Source organism: Lethenteron reissneri, chromosome 67 (assembly GCF_015708825.2).
Source record: "Lethenteron reissneri isolate LAM-NWPU_2019-01 chromosome 67, ASM1570882v1, whole genome shotgun sequence".
NCBI lineage: Eukaryota > Metazoa > Chordata > Hyperoartia > Petromyzontiformes > Petromyzontidae > Lethenteron > Lethenteron reissneri.
Genome location: NC_083845.1, coordinates 1,860,882 through 1,887,670, shown reverse-complemented (window position 1 = coordinate 1,887,670; position 26,789 = coordinate 1,860,882). Strand labels below are relative to the sequence as shown.

Here is a 26,789-nt window from a genome sequence, read left to right as displayed (position 1 = left end):
GGATTCAATAACATCTGGAGAAGCAAACAAATCAGCTAGAATACCAAACTGAACATCTTAAGAACATGCATGTTCAGTGCAGCTTTGTATGCCTGCGAGACTTGGACATTTAAAGTTTCAGTTTTCATTTCATTTATTTGGAATAACCCTGTGAGCCATTTGGCTCTTGATTCGGGTGCAACCGCAACAAACAATACAATTGCAAGATACATTTAAAATTGACTGTACGCAAATTAAAACATCCCCTACAAAAACAATAAAATATTTCAGAAAAGCACCGTTTGTTTATGCTGCGTACTAAACTGTGCAAAAAATCCCAATTTGATGTTAGATCACAATAACAATCAAAATACAATTTAGATTTCGATTTAAAGCTTTCGTGACTGCAGGGATTCATATTCTTGGTTCTTTCGGTAAAGTCACGTAGAAGGGAAATAATAAAATAATAATCCGACAGCTCTGTTTCTTCACCTGAGGACGGCTGCTTGCGTTGTGGCCGAAACGTCGTGAGAATTTTATTATATTAGGTTTTATTTTTAATATTTTATTATTTCCCCTCTACGTGACTTTACCGAAAGAACCAAGACTACAATTTAGATTCATACTCTTAGTTCTTTCGGTAAAGTCACGTAGGTAAAAATGAAATTAAAATTAATAAAAATAAAACAATAAAAATCACGACGTTTCGGAGGCAACACAAGCTTCCGTCTTCAGGTGAAACCGTCACAGCAAACTATCTGTACCTTATATAGTGGTTAAGGGGGGAGGAGCCAGGAAGGGCAGTGGGGGAGGAAGAGTTGTGAAGTGGTCAATTACTGCTTTTGTTATACTGCTGGGTGGGTAAATGAATTAGATAAGATTAAGCCGCTCTTTGTTATGCTGTTTGTGCGCAAGTCACTGTGGGATGAATGGACTCGTGGCCAGGGACGTGTTGCGCAAGTAACTGTGGAAGTACATAATAGAAAAGGAGCGGAAATGCCCATGTTTATACCAGTGTTGGCTGACAATAAAGAGTACTGTTACACGTTAGGGATGTTAGCACTCGGTGAAGTAAAATAGTGCCTGTCAGATAAGATGGTCCAAAAATGTGTAATTACATCTTTTTTGCATGGTTGATAACATCTTTCCAATGATTACTAAGTTTGTACCCATCATCACGATTACTCCCCCGCTGCCCTTCCTGGCTCCTCCCACCTTAACCACTATATAAGGTACAGATATTTTGCTGTGACGGTTTCACCTGAAGACGGAAGCTTGTGTTGCCTCCGAAACGTCGTGATTTTTATTGTTTTATTTTTATTAATTTTAATTTCATTTTTACCTACGTGACTTTACCGAAAGAACTAAGAGTATGAATCCTTCCAGTCACGAAAGCTTCAAATCTAGAATAAATACAATTTAGATATTTGCACTCGAAATGAATTGCTACAGGAGGATATGGTATCTAAACTGGACCCAAAGAGTGACCAACGTAGAAGACAAAGGCTGCACATAAGAAGAAGTCCAGACGATGTAGACGGTGATGAGAAGGAAACTGCCATTATTTGAACACCACATGTTGGACAACACCAAGAGAATTAAAAGTGTGTTGGCTTGACGACCACATAAGAGATTGCTGCCAGAAAGATGTGGCACCACTTGAGCATGTTGGCACAAGACAGAGGACTGATTTGAAGCTTTCATGACTGCAGGAATCCATATTATTTGGTTCTTTCGGGAAAGTCACCGTCTTCACCTGAAGACGGCTGCTTGTGTTGCGATCGAAACGTCGTGATCTATAATTTTTTTTTTACCTACGTGACTTTACCGAAAGAACCAAAAAGTAAAGACGGAGGATTATAAAGATGATGATGATGCGAAATGTATGAACTCTCTTGCAATTAATTTTGCTTGTTTTTTCTGGAATTTAGATTGGTTTGGTAAAATGAAGACGAACCCGGGTGATAAGATTAGTATATTTTTGTCTTGAAAAGCGACTTGAGTGGTGGAGGGCACAGCCTAACAAGACTATCGGCCACTCATTCAGTCCCATTCATAGGAGAAGTACATCCCCTCTTCAGAGCTTGTTGTCAGCTTGGGCAGAATTACAGGAATCATCAACTATTGTTTACACAAGTATAACACAAGTGCTGAAGCACCAACGAAATTAAGGAGCACAACTGAAAAGAAGACTGCACATGGGTAGCAGCACACATCAACTTAGCATCAAAACGCGTTTCCAAAACACCCAATAATCTTTTTATGTACAGCGCACTTAAAAGGCTCAGCATTTTGAACTGCCTTACATCACATAACAATGTCATATGAAAGCCGAAAAATAAGAAACACGAGATGTTTAGTGCTGCTAAAAGTAGTGACGTTACCCGATGCCACAATTGGTGGAATTTTTTTACGTGAAATGTGATGTCATATCTTGTGACGTCATGCTTTGATCCCAAACCACAAAATATCGGATCATTCTAAATTTCACATCTAGCCCCGATTTCAGGCTTGTTAAATAATTTTTTTTTTATTTAATCTGAAAATTACGGAGCACATCACTTAGGGACCGTCCATAAATGACGTCACGCACCTAGGGGGGGGGATCAGACAATTGTGACGATGTGTGACGAGGGGGGGGGGGGGTGAGAAATGTGACGTCACATCAAAATGCGCAACTTTAAATAAATATAGACAACACGTTCTACTTAATTAAATAGACTCTTTAATAAATGTTTTCTCCTACAACATCAGAGTGCAGCGCCACATTAAATACGCACTACAATGACAATAGTTTAAAGCGATTTGAAGCATGTGTTTTTTTTGGGCGTCATATTCGAGGGGGGGTCTGACTGTTTGTGACGCCGTGTGACGATGGGGGGCGGGGTCAAAAATCGTCCAAAATCGCGTGACGTCATTTATGGACGGCTCCTTCGTGACATCACGACGCGCCTGACGGGTGTGCGCGACTCACTCTCGAAAATGACCTGCAGCGGGATGCTGGAGAGCGGGCTGCTGGGGGAGTACGAGGTGGAGTCCATGGTGATGCTGCTGCGTGGGAAGTCCTCGATCATCAGCGCCAGGGCCCAGAGGCCCGAGGCGTTGGTGGGCACCGAGAACGTGACGGTGCACGCGTCCTGCACCACAAAGCGACGCACGTGCGTGCGTGCGTTCGCCGATGCATGCGGTCGGTCAGACTTGTCAAAATTGGACAAATATTGGCGCCAGTTCTGGCTACCTTCCCCTCGTGCCCGTCGTGTTCCCACATCTCCGAATCACGCTTATTTGGTGGATTGATGATTATCTTTTTCCAGTCCAGTGACAGCTGTTCCCTATTCCAGGCAGCTTTACTTACGTCGTTGCAACTCCTCCAACACACCATCGACCGTCCCCCCCCCCCTATGCCCTTCTTTGTTCAAATTTAACATTCTGATATTAACCTACAAGGCACTAAATGAGCTTGCGACTGTCTAGCTCAAGTCAACTGCTCTCATGCTACACTTCTAAATGTATGTTCCCTGGACTCTGGGATACTCTGTAGTGTAGACATGGGTATAGCAAGTCCTCGTTTAACGCGGTAGTAGTAGTAGTACAGTAAGGGAAAAAAGTATTTGATCCCCTGCTGATTTTGTACGTTTGCCCACTGACAAAGAAATGATCAGTCTATAATTTTAATGGTAGGTTTATTTGAACAGTGAGAGACAGAATAACAACAACAAAATCCAGAAAAACGCATGTCAAAAATGTTATAAATTGATTTGCATTTTAATGAGGGAAATAAGTATTTCACCCCCTCTCAATCAGAAAGATTTCTGGCTCCCAGGTGTCTTTTATACAGGTAACGAACTGAGATTAAGAGCACACTCTTAAAGGGAGTGCTCCTAATCTCAGCCTGTTACCTGTATAAAAGACACCTGTTCACAGAAGAAATCAATCAGATTCCAAACTCGCCACCTTGGCCAAGACCAAAGAGCTCTCCAAGCATGTCAGGGACAAGATTGTAGACCTACACAAGGCTGGAATGGGCTACAAGACCATCGCCAAGCAGCTGCGTCAGAAGGTGACAACAGTTGGTGCGATTATTCGCAAATGGAACAAACACAAAAGAACTGTCAATCTCCCTCGGCCTGGGCTCCATGCAAGATCTCACCTCGTGGAGATGCAATGATCATGAGAACGGTGAGGAATCAGCCCAGAACTACACGGGAGGATCTTGTCAATGATCTCAAGGCAGCTGGGACCATAGTCACCAAGAAAACAGTTGGTAACACACTACGCCGTGAAGGACTGAAATCCTGCAGCGCCCGCAAGGTCCCCCTGCTCAAGAAAGCACATATGCATGCCCATCTGAAGTTTGCCAATTAACATCTGAATGATTCAGAGGACAACTGGGTGAAAGTGTTGTGGTCAGATGAGACCAAAATGGAGCTCTTTGGCATCAACTCAACTCGCCGTGTTTGGAGGAGGAGGAATGCTGCCTATGACCCCAAGAACACCATCCCCACCGTCAAACATGGAGATGGAAACATTATGCTTTGGGGTGTTTTTCTGCTAAGGGGACAGGGCAACTTCACCGCATCAAAGGGACGATGGACGGGGCCATGTACCGTCAAATCTTGGGTGAGAACCTCCTTCCCTCAGCCAGGGAATTGAAAATGGGTCGTGGATGGGTATTCCAGCATGACAATGACCCAAAACACACGGCCAACGCAACAAAGGAGTGGCTCTAGAAGAAGCACATTAAGGTCCTGAAGTGGCCTAGCCAGTCTCCAGACCTTAATCCCATAGAAAATCTGTGGAGGGAGCTGAAGTTTCGAGTTGCCAAACGTCAGCCTCGAAACCTTAATGACTTGGAGAAGATCTGCAAGGAGGAGTGGGACAAAATCCCTCCTGAGATGTGTGCAAACCTGGTGGCCAACTACAAGAAACGTCTGACCTCTGTGATTGCCAACAAGGGTTTTGCCACCAAGTATTAAGTCATGTTTTGCAGAGGGGTCAAATACTTATTTCCCTCATAAAAATGCAAATCAATTTATAACATTTTTGAAATGCGTTTTTCTGGATTTTTTTTTGTTATTCTGTCTCTCACTGTTCAAATAAACCTACCATTAAAATTATAGACTGATCATTTCTTTGTCAGTGGGCAAACGTACAAAATCAGCAGGGGATCAAATACTTTTTTCCCTCACTGTAAATGCATTGTTGAAAGGTTCTGCGTTGAGCGAAAAACGCGTTCCGCGAAAACAATTTCCCACCCATAAATAATGTCCTGATAAAGTTTGGCGAGATGTGATGTAGCACACACACACACAGTGTGATGTGATGTACACACACACAGCAGTGAGATGTGATGTAGCACACACACACACAGCAGTGAGATGGTATGTCACCACTGCGTTACTGTTTCACTCCTCGTACTGTATCGCTGTACCGCTCAGCCGTGCAGCTCAAAGTAGTTCGTCGTCTACCGCTCATGACGGTGCACGTTCTGCGTTATAACGCGAACGCCGGGTGATTGTGCATTCTGCTGCTATACATCAAGACTGTGTAGTCAATATTACGGGGTTATGTTTTGCAATCTTTGGTGACTTGTCTGGAACCATCAACTTGCTACACTTGTGAACCTGGATTAAACTCAACTCCGCCTATATGCGTCTATAGGCCACTGTGTGTCAATGGGTCTCTATGCAGTCTATGAAACCCGTAGGTTACCGGTGACCGTGCAGAGACCATCAGCTTGCTATACTTGAGAACCCATTTCAATCATGCATGACTGAAACCGGAATTTGAATCCGGGGATCTGAGTTCAGTGCTCTGAAGTCTCATCCATCCGGTTACCTGCCACATGTACCGGTTTTCCACATGAATGAGACGAGAAGCACGTACAGAAGATTGCGAGGTGATTCTGTGTGTCGGTGTATTGACATGACGTCACCTGTAACAAATGCGTCTGCAGCCCTGCCCCAGGCTGCATTCAGATCGATGTCTTGTGAAACCATTAAATAGCATTTGGGTCACAGCCTGGCTCAGTAGTAATAAGTGGAAATATCACCTGTACCGTGAGAGTACCCGGGCCGGCACGGCTCGGATTGTGCCAGTGGGAAAAGGGGTAATGGATGCGACAGGACGCACCCCGTCCAGAGTTCCGAAGGGCGCGACTCCACAGATGCTCCCGCACTCGTCGAGGCTGTCCTTGTTGGCGTAGCGACACTTCACCACATCCTTGTCTGAGTCCAGCACAGGGATGCTCCACACCGTGGTGCAGCCCACTTTGAGCCTGCGGGACGTCCGTCACACCCGCCGATGTTGAATTTTGCGGGGCGCTCGCACGCTTCGGCAGCTCACGTCGCCTCATATCAACATCTCGCGTCAAGGGAATCGGCACACTGGCGGCTGTCTCTGTGGGGCACAAGGTGTACGCAGAATGGGCCTGCAAGTGGGCAGTTTGCTAGAAGTTGGGGGAAATATGTTCCTGTTCTATGGTTCTTTCGGTCACCTACGTATAGATTCCTGCAGTCACGAAAGTTTCAAATATAGTTTGAAATATTTTCCTGTTCTATGATAGTCACAAAAGACCTCCCGGGGGCGGGGTGAGGGTATTGATTTAATGTATTATCCCAAATTAAGAAATCTTGAGTATTTATTTTTTCTCCACCTGATAGATTTGGACCGTGACATCAACACACACGGTCTACTATTTTTAAAATGACGTCACGAGATACATAACGTCTACTGTGAAGCAAATAGTGCATATTTACTTTTTTATTTTACCAGGGAAGGCCCACTGAGCGCGATGTAGTTATTTTTGCAGAAGCGACCTGGCTATCACAAATGAAAGCTCAACGAAGTGGCTTATGCGGAAATTTATAGCAGCCAAATAGTCTAAACGCGTGATTCTAAATGTGGAGGGGAAAACTGGAGGACCTGGAGAAAAATCCATGCGTCTCCAGGGAGAACATGCAAAGGCCAAACATAGAGCAGGCGTCAGGTTTGGGATCGAACCCACGACCTCCTGTATACCAGGCGAGGTAGTTAACATCTCCTAGCCACTGTGGCGTCCTTCATGATCAATACATGTGCAGCATTAATCAGCGGTGGCCACCACACTTGAACCACAAACCTCTTTAAGGACACATGGTTTGTTTTTTTCAACACTGACATTATTTTTTTTTGTGTTTATCCTTTAAGTTAATATATTAATCTACTATAATTGCTAATATCTGTTTTTCTTCATTCTGTGGGATCACTTCCAATCCTTTGTTTAAAAAACTTGACCGAGAACCCCAAATGAAATCGAGACAACAAAACATAATTGAAGTTGAATGCTCAAAGATTATGCCCTGTAGTCGTTGTTTTTAAAGTCCTAAATTCATTTCAAAAAATACATCACGCATCGTGCATTACTGTTAATGGAAGCCAACTTTAACATTTGTTAAAATAAATCAAATAACCTAATGTAACTTTTGGGCCACCCTATATAATAACCCTATGTATCCTGACTTTTGGGCCATCCTGTAGAAACCTGTCACAACATAAACTTGCCACAAGTCTTCTAATCGCTTGGCCCTGCTGCGTACTTGATGAGCGGCTTGGAGGTGGTCATGGGGGAGATGTTGGGGCTGCCGGTGTCGCTCCGGGTGCCCGGGTTGAGTACGGTGATCATGGACCACGCCGGGTTGCTTGCAGGGTCGTAGGTGCCCTGAGAAGTGGCGATGGTCACGGGCACCCAGCAACAACTTGCGAAGCTATGGTCAGACACGTGTGCCACAACAACCAATATCATCAGCATTGTGGTGTTTGTTATCATTGCCGCCTTCTTCTTGTCGTACGGTTGCTGATGCAGATGCAGAGCAACAACCGCACTTTCACATTCAGATGGGTCAAGCCCAGATAACCACATCAGGAGCAGCGGAGTTGTGCATCGCTGTGATGTATCCTTTGTATTTGTGGATCGGAGCATTGCTTTGTCATACGTTGTAGGGTCTGTTCTGGATGACCACAGTCGCACGCTCCTACTGGAGTGTTTTTCATTTTAGATGTGCGCATCAGGTATCCGCATCTGCCGGGGTGTGTGCAGTGGATGCGATTTAGGGTGTACCATGAGCTTCGTGGAAGATCAAACCCCAGGGATCTTCTACGTTGGGTCTTTCACAACTCGGTGTTTGTTTGTGAGTTCTTTTGAGCTCCATTCCGCTCTCTAAGCTTCATCGGGGGTTGAATTCGCATCGTTTAAGGTTCAGTTCATGGGTCCAAAAGGGCTTGCGGCGTAACTTCAACTTCACCATACTCTTTGCTTCTTTCGGTAAAGTCACGTAGGTATCAAATAAATTAAATCACGACGTTTCGGTCGCAACACAAGCGTCCGTCATCAGGTGGGACAACCACAGCAAGAAACAATTGCTGAAGTGGGCAAGAGAAGGGGGGAGGAGCCAGGGAGGAGAGACAGGGAGGGTGGGGGTGTGGGGTATGGGGAGTGGAGGCTACACGTAAGACTCAAGCACGACAGAAAATGCCGGGGTGGGGAGGGGTGCTTGAATCTTACTTGTAGCCTCCACTCCCCCTACCCCACACCCCCACCCTCCCTGCCTCCTCCCCCCACCGTCTCTTGCCTATATGGCCGCTTGTTGTAGCAGCCGCTTTTGCCCACTTCAGCAATTGTTTCTTGCTGTGGTTGTCCCACCTGATGACGGACGCTTGTGTTGCGCCCGAAACGTCGTGATTTAATTTATTGTATTTTCTACCTACGTGACTTTACCGAAAGACCCAAAGAGTATGGATCCCTGCAGTCACGAAAACTTCTAATCTAGATTCAACTCCACCAGTTTCGCATACGACTCAGGGGCCATTATCATTATCATCGCTGATGTTAGCAATCCCATCGTCATCATCACCATCAATGGCATCCACATGATGGTCATCATTGCAGTTATTACCATCATCAGTTGTCATAATCATCATCAACATCATTGCCATCAATATGGTAACACTATTGTCATCCACATCACAATCATCCTCACTGGCATCGTCAATTGTCACTTGGGGCATCGTGCCATCCTTCATTTGAAGCCACGAGCTGCCAACTCAGGAAGGCGGCCTTCATTGTGTAATAAAGGACTCTCTCTCAGATGTCGATCTCCGTTGTCCTTTATTGGGTTCGTAGAATCTCCGTACCACGGCGTCTCGCTCAGGCCCGCGTCCCGCTCGACGACCTCTCCACAGCCCTCGGTTGCTCCGTTGTGCAGGCTCCCTGCTGTTCCAATATGCAGTCTCACTGCGGCCCTGTCAGGCAATCCTTGCAGCCACACCGCTGCCCCGCTATCTAGCGTCACTGCTGCCCGTTTCACAGCTAGCCTCTCACTGCCCCATTAGCTCTCTTCGTCTGACACCGATGGCCGTCGGTGTCGACGTCTCCCACCGCGTGGCAACCGCGCCACACTCTCCGTCTTGCCCAGCGTGGCCTCCTCGTCTTTCACTCCGTCTCAACTCCCCTTTCCCCTTCCGGTTCTCTCCCTAAATCCTCTCCCCCACGTGACCCTAACTCCACCCACTCCCCACGTGACCCAGACTCCCCCCCCCCCTCAATCCTTGCTCGCATTACAATTGGGGCAGCCTCTAGAGGCCCTTTTGCGAGCCGCTCATCTCCGCATCTACCTCTGAATTCTGCCCCCCCTCCCCGCGGTTCGGCGCTGTGCATTGTGGAAAGTGATTCCCATGAATATTCTAAAGGTAGAGCACTGATTCACGTGTGTGATTCTATCTTTTTTTCCAGTTTGCTCTCCTGTAACGCTGAGTGTTTTCATAACGCGAATTAGATACAAAGCGATGAATGTATTAGGAAACACGTTTTATAACGCAGATGGGAATTGTATATAATGCGATCGAGTGAACATAACTACGTTTCACGAGTAGGAATAAGCGGTTGTACGACTGCCTCGGCGTAGCATCGTCACACAAGGCGGGATGCTGCTGGATGCTTCTAGATGCTACCCACACGCCTCAGTCTTTGTTCAGCCTGCGTACACATGTCACGCGTTGTCGCGGACTGTGATTTACCCCTAGATTATATATTATAACGCGATTTCACCATAACGCGGTGTTCTTAAGGAACGCAACTACTACCGCGTTATAGGAGAACCGTTTTCAGGCAGAGTGAGAGAGTCCAGGATAACGTTATCCACGGGTTATTCTGGAGTCTTTCAGGCAGAGCGAGTCCAGGAGAAACGTTGTTAACAGGGAACCCTGTTACGAATACACTTACTATTTCAAACAATTTGCCTACAAACTCTGTAACCGGTGACAACAACAAAACAATAGCTTTAACTCTTTCTGCCAATAAAAATTGATACCTTTTACAAGGCATCAAGTCTGCTGCATTAATCACATGTCCTTGTGGGGGAAACAACATGTACATTAACGCGCAAATAATGTATGCATTATCTTTGAAACTGATTGGCTTACACCAGTGTTAGACCAGAGAACGCCAAAATGCGAACAGTACAAAGACAATGCAAGCTCGGATCAAGCAGTTATATCTATGGGAACCTTTTTTCCAGTATCCAAAATTATGAAAAATAATAATAGGGTTTACCCTTTCTGGCAATAAAGGATGAGGTCTTAATGCCTTGCAAAAGGCATCTATTTGGTGTTTGAACATCTTAACACCTTTAATTGCCATAAATGGTAAAACCTATTCTTATTTTTCATCATTTTGGAAACTAAAAGGTCTCACAGATGAGGTGCCACACGGTTCCCAGGCAGTGTTTGATGCAGCCAGGGTGTGACTTCACAGCTCGGAGTTTGCAGGGGGATTGTTTGATACAGAAAGTGTATTAGCAAGAGGGTTCCAGAGTTACAGGCAGATTGTTTGATACATGATGTGTATTATAACAGGTTATAGAGTTACAGGCAGATTGTTTGATACATGATGTGTATTAGTAACAGGTTATAGAGTTACAGGCAGATTGTTTGATACAGGAAGTGTATTAGTAACACGGTTTTAGAGTTACGGGCAGATTGTTTGATACAGCAAGTGTATTAGTAACAGGGTTTCCATGGACGTTCACCGTCTACCAGTGCCTCAGTGTACAGACACCGGTGACAGAGCCCAGGGGTCTGAGGCCAAGAAGAATATCCCGAGTCACAACTCCATTGTGCGGTTGGGGGACTTTCAGGCGACGCGAGTGGTATAGATCACGTGATTGTTTTTGCGTTGTGTTTAGTTGTGTTGATTATTCAAGTGTATTTCGTAAGGGTTAACTGTGCTGTGGAATGGCTGTGTGCTGGGAGCTCAGGTGGGCTGGACTACTTTTCGAGGGGTTTGCAAAGAACCCTCGTGGGACCCAACCCTCACACAGCCACCGCGCCTCTCTTATCAGGGCACCGCCACCTGTCTCTCCACGTCACAACCATTGTTATTATCGTCACCATGGACATCGATGATATCATCATCATCATCAGCAACGTGTCTCTCACCTGATGATGCTCTGCTGCGTGGCTGGGACTGTGAAGTTGAAGGTCCCCTTGCCCACCATCCAGTCCGAGTTGGTATTCTGCTCGATGCACGCGATGTTCATGGTGCGGCTTTCGCTGCAGCCTTGGGTGCATTGCCACGGGTCGCCCGTGGAGAAGTACGTCCCAGCCACGATGTCGTCGTCCGTGCAAGGGGTCATGGACGAGCGGCGCCAAGCCAGCATGTAGCTGAACTTCACCTGCGGAGAGTCAGCGTGTGACGTGTACGGCTACTGCTTTGTGTAGATGTAGGGGTTGCTGAGTGGCAACCTCTATTCGGAAATAAATACATATGGAGTGATACCCCGGTTTACGCTGGGGGTGCGTTCCTGAAAGGTGCGACGACGAATATCGAAACGACGTCAATCGAAGTGATTTACAGTCCCAAGTATGATCGAGAAGGCCGAGTCCAGCTTCACGTGTTTCTAGAGCGCCTTCGTTCATGGCGCTGTACACAGTTTAAAGGCGATTACAAGAACCGAGTGATTTTGTTGCCAAGGGGCAGTGCGAGGGCCGATGAATAATGAGTCTCCATAACCAGAGAGGCACGTGGGGGGGGGGTCAGGAAAGAGCTACAGGAAAGGGACGGGAGGGAGTGGAGGGGCTAGGGGAGGGAAGAGGAAGAAAATGGCCAATGGAGAATATGTTCCGAACGGTTTTACACATAATTATTTATTTGTAAAGTACGTTTATATCATCTTGAGGAGAGGGGTGTAAAAGGTAAAAAAAAATTAAAACAGATGCATTGTAGCGTCGGAACAACATGGCATACGCCGCCCTCTGTATACAAACATGTAGTTGCGGGCACGGGTCTATAGGGGGTACCACCCTGATATAGAGAGAGAGCCGGACCGTTGAGAGGCCGAGTTCTCCCCTCGACCCCAGGTGAGGGGTTGGGGGGTTATTCCAGAGCCCCCTGGAAGGTTCCAGAAAGGGGGCGGTGCCAGGGGCGTAGAGTCCTCGAGGGGTGTATAAAAGACGGACCTCAGGACGGCTCGAGGAGTGCTCTGAAGACGAAGAATGAAGACCGGCTAGGCTCGGACCCTGGCACCCCCGGGAACCGACGTCCTTGTAAGGGCCGGGGCCGAGCACGGACCAGTGGTCGAGACCCGCACCTTGGCTGGGTCGGGTCAGCATAGCCTCCCCTAGGCCACTCTTAGTCGGAGGACTCGGAGCCCGTAGCCCCAGTGATAGGGCACGACAGCCCAGAGGCCATACCTCCCCAGGTAGCGGGGGTAAAGAGCCTTGTGTTACGATATTTCAATAAACCGTGTTGCCTCTAAGCTACGTCTCCGTGGGAACCCACTACACATTCACCGGTTAAATAGTAGCGACGTACGAACTATCTGCTTTTAGCAGAGTAAGTAATGTTTTCCATGTGTGGTTCAATGTTGAGCAGAATTCATATTTTGGACCAGAGGTCTTTACATTCAATTAGAGATGTACTTGCTACTTGGCATGGCCGATGCAAATGTAGAGCGACATCTATAAATTTACATCAAGGTGGTTGGGTCAATTAGTGCTACAACACTGCTAGAATTGCATAGAATCCAAACAAACAGGGATATGATTGAAATACAATGTGCGGGTTCCAGTTGGGGTTGTTAGTCTCAATTAATCGGATTGGGTCATGGGTAGGCTCGTGGTGCAGAAATGCAGGAATCGCACGGAGCGACAAAGCCAGGAAGCTTCCATACAGCGTTACTCACGAAAAAACTCAACTAAACTATTATTATTTTACCAGGTAAGGCCCACTGAGCTATGTAGCTCTTTTTCAGAAGCGACCTGTCCACAAATTCTAGCTCAACGAAGTGGCTTATCATCATCACGTGGAAATGTATAGTAGCCAAATACTTTAAACGCGTGTTTCTAAATGTGGAGGGAAAAAACCCGAGGACCCAGCAGGCGTCAGGGTCGGCATCGAACACACGACCTCCTGTATATCAGGTGAGGTAGTTAACATCTCCTAGTCACCATGGCGCCCCAGATATAATGCCACTTCATTGATTCGAAGTTAAACCTCTGCTGCCAAACCCGAGCTTACCATGAGTACACTGCCCAGATATGTGAAATGCACGGTCTCTGCAAGTGCCCCATTGCTCGTATTAAATACCCAGGAAGGTGCTTGGATATTTTATGGGGCCTTAACATGAATGGTTCTGGCTCAGAGTCTTTGATCTCGTAACCATGCGGTCACCTCTACCGTTTATGGCTTGCAGATTAGAGGCCCGATCGAAACAGAATTTCTGGTTTCGGCTGAAATCGAAACCAGATCGAAAGTAAAATATTGACTTTCGGCCGAAACCGAAAGTTTAACTACACTTTCGACCGAAACCGAAACAGAAAGATATATAAACGAAGTTACCGAACACAAGATTTATGAAATATGTCATGATGCAATGCTACTTTAATGAAAAATTTATGTAGAACTAATCATTCAGAACCTGCAGTAAGAGTCGCTAAATATAAAATCGTTTGGTGTTACTTAGTAATTATATCCAAACAAACGAATGTTGTAGTTAAGAAACAACAGTTTGTCCGCATTCTCGCCCAGCAGGTTGCTGCTGCGTCTTGCTTGCATCAGAATCGACTTTAGTGAAGTAATCCCACACCGCGTGTTTCAACATTCTTCACGGTGATTAACTGCTCCGTTCATTAACTTTAATTTTCTACTTCACTCAGATTCGTAATTTCGTTATCACTAATTCGCTACGGAACTATTAACTAACTGAATATCAATATTGTCAGACTTCGAATCTCGGTATCAACACGCGTGTAGACTGAAGCGAACGCAACACATAAAGCCAAGGCGAGCAGGCGGCTGGGAACAGATGTAGTAGTGGTAACTACTCGCTGTTCGTAAGCTGTGAGAGAGCAATTAGTAAACAAGGTTTTCCCGCTCAATCAAACAGTTAGGGACAAATGGGGTGAGGTAGGATCCAAACGCCAGATTGGGAAGGACCAATCGGAGGGCTGAGAGCTCTTGGCCAGTTCTGCTACACGAAGACCCAAGTCGGCCGAAGACAGCTAGGACCCTGGACCAAGCCTTCCAGCCCTTGTCAGGGCTGGGGCTCAGTGTAACCAGTGGTCAGGGGAGATAGGTCCTGGATAGGGCCCTGGCTCCCAGCCTTCCCGCCCTTGTGAGGGCGAAGGTCTCGAGCGACCAGAGGTCGGGGACCCGCCGGGCCAGCAGCGGGTCAGTGTGCCTCCCCTAGGTCCCAGCCGGAGGATGCTGGGCTAGCAGGGAGATTAGATAGCCGGCAAGTCCGGAGTCTGTAGCTCCTTAGAATAGGAGCGAAGTGTGAGTGTGAGCTGTGCAGGGTCGGAGGCTGTACCTCCTCAGGATAACGGGTAAGGGGACCGTATACCCCTTGTGTTAGGTGTAGTAAGTATTGGTGAATAAAAGCGTGTGGCCTCTAAGAAGTCTCCGTCTCCTTCAAGAACATTACACAGACAACAGAAGCACTTTGTTGTCGTCCCGTCAAAGAGACTCCACCCACGGATCCAGATGCAGGCTGCCGTCTGTTGACATTAGCAGACCATCGTTGCGGCTGTAACCTCGCTCCCAAGCTGCTGCTTCTGACGTGTGTGTGTTTGCAGCCTATCTCATAGGATTGCCTAGCCCGATAGGCAGTGAGAGACGTAGCACTAGCGTTATACTCCAAAAATAGATCTTCGGTTGACGACCGAAAGTCAATATCAGTTTCGCCCGAAACCGAAACCAGACCTAAAGTTAAAAATCGACTTTCGGCCGAAACCGAATTTCGGTCGACCTCTATTGCAGATGTTTGTGTGAGTCTCCGTAGCCATACACTGCACCAAACACAGACTAAGATATCCCCTGTTGTAGCCCCTTTAGGTTGTTGGGGAAAGGGCCGGTGCAAAAGGGGGTGGAGTGGCCTCCTTTGTCTCACCACAGACAAATACAAAGATGCCCCAGCAAAGCTTTAACAGACTGTAGGGGACAAGTGCTGTTAGCGAGCACCTATGAAGGCTAGAACGGCACAGGAGGGGGTGGGTGGCCAGCACCACGCCCAGCCGCCTTTGTCTCCCCCAGTGGCGACGTTTCCTGGACTCCACACCGGGTACTCAGTTAAGGCTGAGTCGACCTAGGGGAGGCCCGGGAACGGTTCAGATAATCGTCACCGGTGTAGGCGGCCGGGAAGGAGAATCAAACTCGGGTCGCCGGGTTCGTACCGCAGCGCGCTAACCGCTGCACTACCGCTCCCCTCAGTGACAAACAAAGATCCCCCCTATCGCTTTAAAAGACTGTTGGGGCGAGTGCTGTTAGCGAGCAGCACCTATGAAGGCCGGCACGACACACGCGGGGGTGGGTGGCCACCACCACGCCTGGCTGCCTTTGTCTCCCGAGTGGCGATGTTTACACAACGCAGCAGGTACTAATTTGAGGCTGAGTCTACGTAGGGGATGCCCAGGACCGGTTCAGATCATTTTCACTGGCGTTGGTGGCCATGAGCTGGAATCGAACTTGGGTCGCCGGGTTTGTAGTGCAGCGTAGCGCTAACCGTTGCACCACCGCTCCCCAATACACTCACTCTCACACACACTCACGAACACACAACAACAACAACAACCGCCATTCGCCACTAAGTGGCGGTGACATCACCACGACGCTTGTGCCAGGCCATGTGCACTTTGAGGCCACGTAAAGTGTCGAACGCCCGCTGGCAGGAGGTCACGGGGCAGACCCAGGTGCCACGGGTCGACTGACTGAGATGGCCAAGATGACTGGCTGATGCACCACCTGTGCCCCCTACCGGACCTCCTGAATGCCACAAAGATCCAGGCGGTACTGGTCCAGCTCCTGACAAAGGAGTGGCAGCCTCTCCTCCACAGTGAGCGTTCGAACATTCCACGTGGCCACATGTAGTGGTTTTTTGTTGTTTCTGGAGGAGCCCCGAGGGTAAGGATTCAGTCACCTGGCTCCGCCAATTGGGTTTGGCCAGGAGACGTCATAGACGCCTGTCCCCCCGGGGCCTCCGGCACAAGCTTATCAGTTACATATTTATGTTTAATTCGTAGTTTCGTGGTAATTAATTGAAGGTGGAGGGGTTACCAGCCCCTGGCACCCGTCCAGAGCCCCCGTTTAGCCACTGTGGTGGTCACAGACGCCATGAGGGGAGAGGCTACACTCACGCACACACACTCACACACACTCACTTACACACACTCACACTGCACTCGCACACACTCACGCACAGACACTCACACACTCACACACTCACCCACACACTCACACACTCACGCACAGACACTCACACACTTACGCACACTCACACACACTCACACTGCACTCACACACACTCACGCACAGACACTCACTCACACACACTCACCCACACACTCACGCACACGCACTCACACACTCACGCACAGACACTCACACACTTACGCACACTCACACACACTCACGCACAGACACTCACACACTCACGCACAGACACTCACACACTTACACACACTCACACACACTCACGCACAGACACTCACACACTCACGGACCTGATTGCCGTCTCCATGAATCCAGGAGATGGTTCCTCCGCGGAAGTGGGAGCCACTCGTCGTGCCCAGGGCCAGGAAAAGTGCGGCCAGAGCCAGACACAGCCTCATGGTGGACTCCTGCAGGGGCGCGGGGTGGACAACAAACGAGGGGTGGACAACCAAGAGACAAGCAAACTCAAAATATACAGCAGCAGAAGCAGGCGTCAGGGTCGCGATCGAACCCACGACCTCCTGCACACCAGGCGAGGTAGTCAACATCTCCTAGCCACCGTGGCGCCCCTCGCCACCGGCACAGGGAACTGCTGTCAACGCTCCATCTCCACGGTCCCCAAGGAGGATGTCCTCCAGGATGCGTTCCGATCCTCGGCTGCCACTGCATCATTATCCTGGACCGTCGACCATAAAACCCCTTCCAGCGACGTGCACTACCCACGCGAAGTAAAATGTGCGTGTGTATGTGTGTGTGTATGTGAGTGTGTATGTGTGTGTATGTGAGTGTGTATGTTCGTGTGTGTATGTGAGTGTGTATGTGTGTGTGTATGTGAGTGTGTATGCGTGTGTGTATGTGAGTGTGTATGTGTGTGTGTATGTGAGTGTGTATGTTCGTGTGTGTATGTGAGTGTGTATGTGCGTGTGTGTATGTACGTGTGTGTATGTGAGTGTGTATGTGTGTGTGTATGTGAGTGTGTATGTGTGTGTATGTGAGTGTGTATGTGTGTGTGTATGTGAGTGTGTATGTGTGTGTGTATGTGAGTGTGTATGTGCGTGTGTGTATGTACGTGTGTATGTGCGTGTGTGTATGTACGTGTGTATGTGCGTGTGTGTATGTGCGTGTGTGCGTGCGAGTGTATGCGAGTGTGTATGTATGTATGTGCGTGTGAATGTATTTGCGAGTGTGTATGTGAGTGTGTATGTGTGTGTGTATGTGAGTGTATGTGCGTGTGTATGTGCCAGTGTGTATGCGCGTGTGTATGTGCGTGTGTATGTGCCAGTGTGTATGTGCGTGTGTATGTGCCAGTGTGTATGTGCATGTGTATGTGCCAGTGTGTGTATGTGAGTGTGTATATGAGTGTGTATGTGTGTGTATGTGAGTGTGTGTGTGAGTGTGTATGTGTGTGTGTATGTGCGTGTGTATGGGGTGCGGCAGGGATGTCCTCTGGCTCCCACATTATTTAACATCTATTTTGACCGCGTAGTTCGTGAAGCCTTCAATAGCTGTACCGGGGGAATTTCCGTTTGGTACAGATATAATGGTAGGCTGATCGACGCCCGGGTGCGATCAAGGGATGGCTCCCTATTGATCAACCACGTTATGTATGCCGATGATTTGGTAATAGCTGCTCATTCAGATGAGGAGTTGGAGACGCTGCTGCTGAGACTGGAGCGTGCCACTAAGAGGTGGGGGGGCCTTACCATCAGCCCCACCAAAACTAAGCACCTGCCTGGGTATTTTGTACCATCGGACACTCCACCCCCACAACTCCCAATCGGTGATGGGGCAGTTGTGGAGAGAGTGGAGAGTTTCCCATACCTGGGCAGTGTGCTTATGACCGGCTCCAGTTTAACAGCAGAGGTCTCACTCCGAATCAGTCGAGCGGCAATATCTTTTCATCGGTTGCGTAACGCTGTGTGGAAGCTACTTGGTCTGTCGCTCCGCACGAAGCTTCAGGTCTTCTCGGCCACGGTCATTCCTTCCCTTCTCTACGCTTGCGAAACGTGGACCCCCCTAATGGAGCATCTTCGCCGGTTGAAAACATTTAGGCTGGCCTGCCTACGATCCATCCTGGGTTTAACCAGGCTGGATTGTGTGAGGAGCTCACAAATCCTTGAAAGATCTGGGCAAAGTCCCATCGGTGAGCTCCTCGGGCAGGCAAGGCTGCGTTGACTGGGTCATGTAGCCCGCATGCCCAGCCACCGCATGCCTAAACAGCTTTTGTTCGGCCGGATCGAGGGGGCTAAACGGGCGCGCCAGGGGGTAGAGAAGAGATGGAGTGATGTGGTACAGGAGGACATGGAGCTGAGTGGACATGCCGATGACTGGTACCAGCAGTGTCAAGATCGGCCTCTGTGGAGGAGGCTCGTGAAGGACGCTACTGGGCAGTTGGAGGCAGTCGCCCTCCAACAACAACGGAGGGCGGAGGAGCGACGCTCACAACAACGAGCGGAGCGCCGGGTGGCTAAAGCACAGCAAGTTGGTTCAGTAGGGGGCACAGGTGGTGCATCAGCCAGTCATCTCGGTCATCTCGGTCAGTCGACCCGTGGCACCTGGGTCTGCCCCGTGACCTCCTGCCAGCGGGCGTTCGACACTTCACGTGGCCTCAAGGTGCACTTGGCCTGGCACAAGCGTCGTGGTGACGTCACCGCCACTTAGTGGCAAATGGCGGTTGTTGTGTATGTGAGTGTATGTGCGAGTGTGTGAGTGTGTATGTGCGTGTGTAGGTGCGAGTATGTATGTGCAAGTGTGTATGTGAGTGTGTATGTGAGTGTGTATGTGCGTGTGTATGTGAGTGTGTATGTGCGTGTGTGTATGTGAGTGTGTATGTACGTGTGTGTATGTGTATGTGCGTGTGTATGTGAGTGTGTATGTGCGTGTGGGTATGTACGTGTGTATATGTATGTGCGTGTGCATATATGAATCTAGATTTGAAGTTTTCGTGACTGCAGGAATCCTACTCTTTGGTTCTTTCGGTAAAGTCACGTAGGTATAAATAAATTGTTTCTTTCTGTGGTTGTCCCACCTGATGACGGGCGCTTGTGTTGCGCCCGAAACGTCGTGATTTAATTTATTTTATTTCTTATACCTACGTGACTTTACCGAAACAACCAAAGAGTATATATGCATATATGGCTGCGGGGGAGTGAGCGGCAGTGTATCGGTCAGCACACTGCACTACGAACTTGGCTACCCGAGTTTGATTCCCGCTCACGGCCAACACCCAGTGACGATTATCTGAACCAGTACCTGTGCCTCCCCTAGGTCGAATCAGCCTCAAATGAGGACCTGTTGCGGTGTATAAACATCGCCACTGGGGAGACAAAGGCGGTCGGGCGTGGTGCTGGCCACCCACCCCCGTTTGTGCCGTGCCGGCCTTCATAGGCGCTGCTCGCTAACAGCACTTGCCCCTACAGTCTATGGTAGCTACATGGGGGATCTTTGAGTGTGTGTGCGTGTGCGCCTTTGTGTGCGTGTCTTTGTCGTGGTGACGTTACCGCCACTTCGTGGCGAATGGCGGTTGTTGTGTCTTTGTGTGCATCTTTGTCTTGTGTGCGTCCGCGCGTGCCCCGTGTGTGTTGACTCATTGCGTGCCCCTTCCGACAAGCAAGCCAGCATCGGGACTCAAGGTAAGTGAAATTAAAACTGATTTATTTTTTTCTAGTCATGTTACTTTTTTTATTTTGTATTTACTCTACAACATTTATTTCATGATTACATGCCAATGTACAATATTTCTTATTATTTATGAGTTTGGTAGTGCTTCCCTTTTTCGTTGAACTGTAACACATTATATAACCCTTGACTGCACGTGCATTTAAATGCAGCAGTCCATTGCAGCGTTCCAACTTATGGACCGTGCGACTTACGAACGGGTCTCAAGAACGGAAGCCGGACACAGTGAACTCCCCGTTTTGATGCTGTGTGTTACAAAAAATGCGTTTGATTCAATTGCTGTCGAAATCAATGACTTCATAGTGATAGGAACTTTCTTTCTTTATAGGCCGTATTAACGCTTTAACGATTAAAAAAAGTATTTTTGGTATTTTGTGCCGTTTAATTATGTAGCATATTTTACTTTCAAATATATAACATATATATGTATTTAACAAAGTTTTTCCCTTCGGAAATTTTGAGATGCAAGACCAGCCTAAAGTGTAGCTACCAGCTCAGTTCCGATGTTTTGTATTTAAACTTATTACTATAAAAGTTACGTGTATATGAGATTAAGAGTGGGGTTTTCCTCGCTGCCTCGTCATAAATTAGTCTACAAATTAGACTTAGGTAGTGACCAAAAAATACAGGACCCGATTTATTAAAAACGAAACTTTTTTTTTACCAGGTAAGGCCCACTGAGCTATAAATAGTTATTTTTCAGATGCGACCTGGCTATCACAAATAATAGCTCAACGAAGTGGATTATCACTTGGACATTTCGAACAGTCAAATACTATAAACTCGTGTTTCTAAATGTGAGGGGGGGAAAACAGAGGACCCGGAGAAAATCCACGCGGCAACAGGGAGAGAGACTTGCAAACTCTACATATACAGCAGCAGGCGTCAGGGTCGAACCCACGAGCTCCTGCATACCAGGCGAGGTAGTTAACATCTCTCCACCTTGGCGCCCCAACAGTGTACATCCCGAGTGTTATTATGAATGCGTGCGCGTGTGTTTTTTTTAAGGCAATAACAAAGGAATCCCTTCGAGAACATGGCTCCTCTCGCTGTCCTATAAATATATGTTTGGGGTCACTCGACCCCTGGTGTCAATATTTATAAAATAAAAAAAATATTTTTACCTCACTACGCTCGGCACATCTGAGTTCCCCAAGTGATTTCATGCTATGTCCACCCCCTGTGAACCGTAACACAGCTCATAACACTGACCTATGTGCATTTAAATGCAGTCGTACATTATTGTGTTCCAACTTACCAACCGCTCGACTTACGAACGGCTATCGGGAACGGAACCTGTTCTTAAGTCGAGGACTGCCGTATGTATACATGGGTATGTATATACAGACAGTCCCCGGGTTACGGAAGGGTTAGGTTCCCCATAACGATCCGTAACCCCAATTTTCCGTATGTCAGAAATGAACAATTTCACCCCAAAATCAAAGATAAAATCCCATGTCCGGAAATCGTTGTGCCTCTCCCAATAACGCCAACAATTAGATTTATATAAGAACGGGAGACACAGCAGAGCCTCACCATTCTGGCGAATTGCCCGATGATGCTGGATGCAATTACCAGCGAAACGTCGTGCTACTCAAATTGTAAATGTTGTGGCTTCAACACACCAGTGGGCTAAAGCAGTGAACTCTTTGTCTTTTGTGAACGTGACACTTTTTTACTGATTGGCCGTGTCGGGTGGTGGAAGGTTACGACACATTTATAAATAACGCGATCTAAACTCAAAAACGTTGATTATGAATAATATTGGTCGCGAAAGCCTACGTGTTAAAATTACATTTATATCGCGCTTTCATCAAAGATCTCAAAGCGCTATACAGGCCACAGCAGCAGCAGACACTCAGCATAAAAATAATATTATGAATACATTTTTAAAATGATTTACTTAAAGAACTACACATTTAATAAGCGGAAGCGCATGAATAGGTTTTAAGGTGCATTTTTTAAATATCCAGATTCAGAGATCCTGATATTTTGTGGAAGAGCGTTCCATAGCCTGGGGGCTACACGGGAAAAAGCTCAGCCACCCATATACACCGAAACCTCGACCTGGGAATGCAGAGAAGATCTGCATCCCCAGATCATGGGGACCTTGAGGGGACATATGGGTGCAGCATGTCAGTGATGTAGGCTGGGGCAAGATGGTTCACTGCTTTGAAAGTTAACAATAGGATTTTAAACTGTATTCTACGTGAAACTGGAAGCCAGTGGAGGGAGGCCAACACGGGTGTAATATGATGTGAAGGAGGTGTTCTGGTTAACACCCCATTATGCGAGATGAGATGAAGGTATGAGACCAGCTTTTCTGCATCTGAGACCCGAGTTTGATTCCCGCTCACGGCCAACACCGGTGATAATTATCTGAACCGGTCCTGGGGCCTCCCCTAGGTCGACTTAAAATAAGTACCTGGTGCAGTGCGGAAACAACATCAGAAGTGGAGAGATAAAGGCGGCCGGGCATGGTGCTGACCACCCACCCCCTCGTGTGGTGTGTTTGCCTTCATAGGTGCTACTCGCTAACAGCACTTGCCCCAACATTCTGTTCAAGCTATACAGGGGATCTTTGTCCTAGTTTATATATAACTATATATGAACCTTACGGCAGTACTCCGGGGAACCATAGTCCGTGATGCAGTGATGTTTAGTCTGCTGATGGTCGCCGATGCGGCAATCGACTCATCTCGACGAGCTGTACACGATGCACCGCTACGGTGCGTACGATCGTTCAGGGTTTCGGCGCAATCATCGTCCTCGCTGCGTTTCAACATCGCGGAGTGTAGCAGTGATGTCGGATTGATTGGTACCCCAGTCGCGGAGATAAGTAACACCCCTGAAAACAATAGTGTCCCAGAAATAAAACATTTAATTGCCTCTGCCATTTTGTATTATTTGGTATCCCGGGGTACTGCCATGAGGATCATAGATGGTCACGTGTGTATGTGTGTTGTGATGCGTGCAATACCGACCTTGTGTTGTCACACGCGGCGTGTGGAGTAGATCTCTTTTCCTTCGGACAGACAGAGACCCTTCGCCTGCCTCGCTGCTAAACTCAGTCCTCTGCCCCAATATTTATACCAACAGACTCACCATCCTCACCACCATCATCAACACTGCATTCAGCTTTTCTTGACTTTCCTAAAGGTGGCCGAGGCACGGGCGGTCGGGGTCAGGGAGGTTGAATAATGCAAGAATTTTAACCTTGTCACCAAAATCAAACACTCTTTGTTTCCCCGGAATGTGACATTGTACATCTAACGTGATTGCTTCCTCATTACATAGCGAGTGGTGAGGTGCGGCGGGGGTGAGCATGTGTAGTCATTATTCACTCCTAGAGAGGTATTATACCTGTGTTTAGTTAAAAGGTGTGTACAGGGCTAAGGTGGTCCCCCACATTGCCCGTGGTGGAGCAATAGGCAGGACGGACAATGGAATTTTTATGTTTACGAAATCTTTGGGGGTTTTCATTGACGAACACACAAACGACAACAACAACAACCGCAGAGAAATAGCTCCGTGTAGGCTTTGACGGCTCTGAAACAGAAACACGTGCCCTTGGAAAAGCTCGAAATTGAACCCAAGCGCTCAGTGACCTTGGGTTCAGTCGTACGAAAGAAGAAGAAGAGGGCGTTGTCTCTTGATTTCTGAACCGTGCCATCACCTCTGCCACTGACTATTCGAAGGTGTTTGTGTGCGGGAGTCTCCATAGCCTCGCGCTCCACCAAACATAAGACAGAGATCCCCCATATAGCCTTAAACAGACTCCTGGGGCATGTTCTGTTTGCGAGCACCTATGAAGGCTGGAACGGTGCATGATGATGTACTCATCAGGTGCCGTGGGTTGACTGCCCGAGATGGTCAGCAGATGCACCACCTGTGCTCCCCGCTCTATACAACACTAACACAACAAACATCTCGCATATATCATTGACAGACAGTAGGAGCAATTGCTGTTACAAAGACAGAGATTCCCTGTATAGCATTAACAGACACTTGAGGCAAGTGATGTTAGCGAGCGCCTATGAAGGCCGGCAGGGCTCGTGAAGGGGGTGTGTGGCCAGAACTACAGCTTTTGTCTCCCTAGTGGCATATAATTACACACGGCACCAGGTACTCAATCAAGACTGAATCGACTTAGGGGGGGGGGCAGGACCGGTTCAGATAATCGTCACTGGTGTTGGCCTCCAACCACACACTCACACGCACGCACGCACGTGTTTAGAGGGCCCGATTAGTTTTGCTTAAACAAAAGTGTTTTTTTATTTGACCAGGTAGGGTCCCACTGAGTCGTGTGGCTCTTTATCAGAAGCGACCTGGCCATCACAAATGCTAGCTCGACGAAGTGACTTCTCATCATCATCATGTGGAAGTGTAAGGCAGCCAAAAACACTAAACGCGTGACGTTGACGCTAAATGTGAAGGGAAACAACCGGAGGATACCGCAGAAAAATCCACGCGACCACGGGGAGAGAGAGACGCAGACTCCAAATATACAGCAGCAGGCGTCAGGATCGGGATCGAACCCACGACCTCCTGTATACCAGGCGAGGTAGTTAACATCTCCTCGGCACCGTGGCGCCCTGGGGCGGGGTGGCTCGCTGTATTTTTTCTTCCTTCCCTTGGCTGATTTATCACCAACCGTTCACTTTGGCTATTTCAGCGCAGAAGGCATTATTTTTTGTACTTGTTATATTTCGCGAGTGGCAAAGGTAACTCAGAGTTGAAGAGAGTTAACAATTCCCTTGAATGAAGACCTGGGCGACAAAAGCAAACGCAAAAAAAAGAGGAAGAGAGTGAAAAAACAAACAGGCAGAAACATGGATAAAGGCATTTCAACATTTGCACAAATATGTCAGAAACGAGAATCAACACGGGTGTGGCAAGCAAGCGCGACTTTGGCTGCTGAGACAATCTTAGGGGCCATCCATAAATGACGTCACGCACCTAGGGGGGGGGGGTCAGACATTTGTGACGATGTGTGACGAGGGGGGTGGGATTTCAGAAATGTAACGTCACGTAAAAATGCGCAACTTTAAATAAATATAGACAACACGTTCTATTTAATTAAATAGACTGTTTAATAAATGTTTTATCCTACAACATCAGAGTACAGCGCCACATTAAATACGCACTACAATGACAATAGTTTAAAGCGATTTGAAGCATGTTTTATTTGGGGGGAGGGCAGAGCTTTGTGACGTCATATTTGAGGGGGGGGTCTGACTGTTTGTGACGCCGTGTGACAATGGAGGTAGGGGGGTCAAAATTCATCCAAAATCGCGTGACGTCATTTATGGACGGCCCCTTATGCGATGTGGAGCACCTTGACTCAAGGCGCTTGACATCGTTTAAACAATGAAGTGGTGACAGTGCGACAGAATGATTTAGATGGAGTGTACAGAGGGTAAGGTGCGAATGACCGTGACAGAGGGGCACTTAGGGGGTTACGAAGAGGTGTGGGATGAGGGCCTGGAATGAGTTGATGGGACGAGGGGAGGGAAGAGGGAACGGGCGATCGAGAAAAAGTGAGGCTCTAAGAAAGGGACGGAAGGAGGGGGACTGCTCAATGCACGGGGGCAGTGCTGAGTCTATGGGCAGTGTTGAGTCCATGGGCAGTGTTGAGTCTATGGGCAGTGTTGAGTCTATGGGCAGTGTTGAGTCTATGGGTAGTGTTGGTGTCTATGGGCAGCGTTGAGTCTATGGGTAGTGTTGAGTCTATGGGCAGTGTTGAGTCTATGGGCAGTGCTGAGTCTATGGGTAGTGCTGAGTCTATGGGTAGTGTTGAGTCTATGGGCAGTGCTGAGTCTATGGGTAGTGTTGAGTCTATGGGCAGTGTTGAGTCTATGGGCAGTGCTGAGTATATGGGTAGTGTTGAGTCTATGGGCAGCGTTGAGTCTATGGGTAGTGTTGAGTCTATGGGCAGTGTTGAGTCTATGGGCAGTGCTGAGTCTATGGGTAGTGCGCCTTTTGGCGTCATCTGGTCCAACCCATATGAGACTAGGCTCGAAGGAAAGCTGTCTCGGGTGTGGACCAATCAACTTCAAGGACAGTGCACATTATCAGAGTTATGTTCTTTTGTTTGTATTATGACTGCAGGTATTGCGGTCTATGCAAACATGACTCCTTGCAAAAAGGTGTCAGTTTTGTTGCCAGATAGAAGGGTAAAGAACCAATTATCTATGGGTAGTGTTGAGTCTATGGGGAGTGTCAGTTAATGGGCAGTGTTGAGTCTATGGGCAGTGTTGAGTCTATGGGCAGTTTTTAGTTTATGGGCAGTGCTTAGTCTATGGGCAGTGTTGAGTCTATGGGCAGTGCTGAGTCTATGGGCAGTTTTTTGTTTATGGGCAGTGCTTAGTCTATGGGCAGTGTTGAGTCT

The 26,789-nt window shown here is 47.8% G+C and overlaps 1 protein-coding gene across 1 annotated transcript in view; it reads right to left on the bottom strand.

Moving 5' to 3' along the window:
- The window catches only part of LOC133360061 (IgGFc-binding protein-like), an 81,546-nt gene extending 58,010 nt beyond the window's left edge, over positions 1-23,536 (bottom strand). Inside the window, exons 1-6 of the mRNA XM_061578645.1 lie at positions 23,383-23,536; positions 17,011-17,127; positions 11,452-11,687; positions 7,557-7,724; positions 6,112-6,256; positions 2,954-3,116 (exon numbers count right to left, since the gene is read on the bottom strand). Of these exons, the coding sequence (XP_061434629.1) occupies positions 2,954-3,116; positions 6,112-6,256; positions 7,557-7,724; positions 11,452-11,687; positions 17,011-17,118 (820 nt within the window). The 5' untranslated portion in view covers positions 17,119-17,127; positions 23,383-23,536. The remainder of the gene's footprint in view (positions 1-2,953; positions 3,117-6,111; positions 6,257-7,556; positions 7,725-11,451; positions 11,688-17,010; positions 17,128-23,382) is intronic.
- Between the last annotated feature and the right edge of the window lie 3,253 nt (positions 23,537-26,789).